This window comes from Myotis davidii, unplaced genomic scaffold (genome assembly GCF_000327345.1).
Source record: "Myotis davidii unplaced genomic scaffold, ASM32734v1 scaffold94, whole genome shotgun sequence".
Lineage (NCBI taxonomy): Eukaryota > Metazoa > Chordata > Mammalia > Chiroptera > Vespertilionidae > Myotis > Myotis davidii.
Genome location: NW_006285313.1, coordinates 1,088,266 through 1,090,889, shown reverse-complemented (window position 1 = coordinate 1,090,889; position 2,624 = coordinate 1,088,266). Strand labels below are relative to the sequence as shown.

Genomic DNA, 2,624 nt, shown 5'->3' with positions numbered 1-2,624 from the left:
GGAGCTGCCATAATAAATACATAGACATTTCAGGAAGAGTAAAGTACTAAAATCCAGTTCATCAAAGATCATCTTCAAGTCTCGCTTCCCGTCAGCCACCTACTTTCCCAGGATCCAGCGAAATCCAACCACTGCTACCTCTTGGCTAAAGGCAGCTGGCTAACCAGCCACCACCCAACAAGCCCTATTCTCTCATGCCAATCAGCACTGAGTGTCCCTAAGAAACCCGAGCTGCGTGGCCCAACACAAGTGGGAAAAGGGGCGGGGAGGGAACCTTCATTTGCCCTCACCTTCAGAGGCCAGCTCACCTGGACTGAACCTGCATTGGAAGAACTCTCCGTCTCACCAGGTCTGAGATCTTTGGTTCCCGGCAGGCTAGGGATAAAAGAGACAGCGCTGGAGATTCTTGTTCCATTTTAACTGCTCCCGTCATTCAGTGCAGACGCTGACCTGACCACCTTTTCTGGACACCGCACGTTCCCCAGGCTCTCAGAGGTGGGACGTGTGCAAGCTTGGAGAGCTTAGAAGAAGCACAACTGATACCCCTGCTGAAGAGCCCAGGTGTACACTTCGGCAGAGCTCTCCACCTGTGTGGTTTGGAACAATGGCGGCTAACAGACTAGGATTACCCGGACACATAAATAGTATTTGTAAACTTGGTCAAAATGGCATAAAAGTCAAAGCCAAGGTTCTGAAATCTAGCCCAACAAAGGGAATTACAAGGTTCTCATGTAAACGCAGACAGCGGTGTCAACCGGTACGTCTTGGGTTGCTTCCTTGCAAGGAAGGCTCCTAACAACCCTTTGAGGGCGAGTCAAAGCCCAGTTTAACTTTCAAGTCTTTTCTTCTTCCCCAGGAAAAAGAAATCCTCCCCACGTCACTTTCTCAATCAAGCAGCCAACATTCATCTCATTAGCAACCTAGGGAACTGGGGTTGCATTAACTTGTAAGAGAAGAGTTGACAAAAATCTCCACGGGCATATGGGACACCCTTTCCATGCTTAATGAAACCAAGAATCGGAGAGTCTGTGCTGGTGGGGATGAAAGTCGCTTCTGGCTCGAGTCTAAAGAGATTTATTCCTTTCACAAACCACCCTCTTTCATTCCTTTTTCCCATGATTAAGGTTGTTGACAAATACCCAAAAGGGAAAGTGGAGGATTGAGGCAATTATCTGGATAATCTAGGCCAAGGACATATCCCCACTGCCAAGGGGTAAGGGCCAAACTCCTCTATACAACATTCCTTTGTTTTCTGGTCCCCAACCACCTTTTTTCATTTATCTCCCAGATTGCCTCACTTTGAGTTGACATGATTCTTTCACTCCTGCCTATGGTTTTCTTCTCCTTTGTTTTCCAACTAGATTATCGCCCCAGCTCCTCTTCACCTCTACAAACCCGCCCCAGCCACCCAGACGGGCTCCAAGCCTCCTCACTGTGTGCAATTGTCCCTGCTCCAGGCATTAGGGTCTTTCCCTTCTCTAAACGTGCACTGCCCATGTTTAGAGCTCTGCCTTGGATGGTCAAGAGTTTTCTGCCTTTTAAAGATGCTGGTAAACATTTTAACATCTCAAACCTCCCTCCACCTAGGCTGGCAGGAATGGTGTGTCCATCTTGTTTCATTTCCTGCACGAACTTCACGTTGCATAGAGAGGAGATAAATGTAGCCATAAAAATGCATCCTGATTGCTTCAATCCAGTCCTTGGGTTTGCATATTGAAACTCAGCCCTGTCATCTTTCCTAAACTGCTCTGATAACCACATACTGTTCTCGATCACCTCAAGATGTTGTGTCACAATCCACTTGAGTATTAGGGTGAGCATGTAATGGTCACATCTTCACCTTTTTGGCAGACCAAAACAGAAGCAAATATACATGGGGTGGTCTCCAACCTAAGATGAATAAATACATGGTTCCAGTGAGAACTTAGGGAGAAAGGAATTTTCCCAGCAGCTCAGACACGTGGATGGGAGCTACCGAAGTCCAGCAACTCCACCTCTATTTCTGTAGCCTTCGGAAGTCTTTGCAAGTTACCTTTTATGCAGATGGGCTGCTTCCCTGACCACTCTCCACTCTGCTGGCAAGTTCTGTTCTCGTTGCCACTGAGAACATACGAGCTGTTACAGAAGAAGGAGAAGACGGTGCCAACTTTGGCATGGCGCCCATTGATGAGCCCAGGGCCGCCTGTTATTTTCTTGTATCCATTGACTGGACCCCCAGGGTCTGAGCAGTTTCTTTCTTCAATGACTAAAGGGAGAATGAAAGAACAGGAGAGCTATTAAAAGTCTGAAGCATTCCATTTTAGGATCGAATCTTTTCACGTTTAACTGAATGAAATAGGCAGTGACACGGAGCCTGCTAACAATGGCACTCAACAGAATTACCAAGAGAACATGCACAATAGAAAATGCATGTATTAGTCATATCTTCACCTTTTTAAACAACTTATTTTTAAATAAAAAATAATTTCATTCTCTATGTAAAGAAATTTGACACCACAACGGGCTCTCATATGATCATGTTCATTTCTTTCTCCAAGTGTGGGAGCTGGGCAGGCTTGGACAAAATAACCATTTCACCTAGATTTTATGATCTGTATGGAAGGGTTATTGTTTTTCAGTGATGT

The 2,624-nt window shown here is 45.8% G+C and overlaps 1 protein-coding gene across 1 annotated transcript in view; it reads right to left on the bottom strand.

Annotated features, from left to right (window-relative positions):
* Positions 1–2,624, bottom strand: part of PAMR1 (peptidase domain containing associated with muscle regeneration 1) — a 63,227-nt gene that overhangs the window by 7,442 nt on the left and 53,161 nt on the right. Inside the window, exons 7-8 of the mRNA XM_006756127.2 lie at positions 2,033–2,245; positions 309–375 (exon numbers count right to left, since the gene is read on the bottom strand). Of these exons, the coding sequence (XP_006756190.1) occupies positions 309–375; positions 2,033–2,245 (280 nt within the window). The remainder of the gene's footprint in view (positions 1–308; positions 376–2,032; positions 2,246–2,624) is intronic.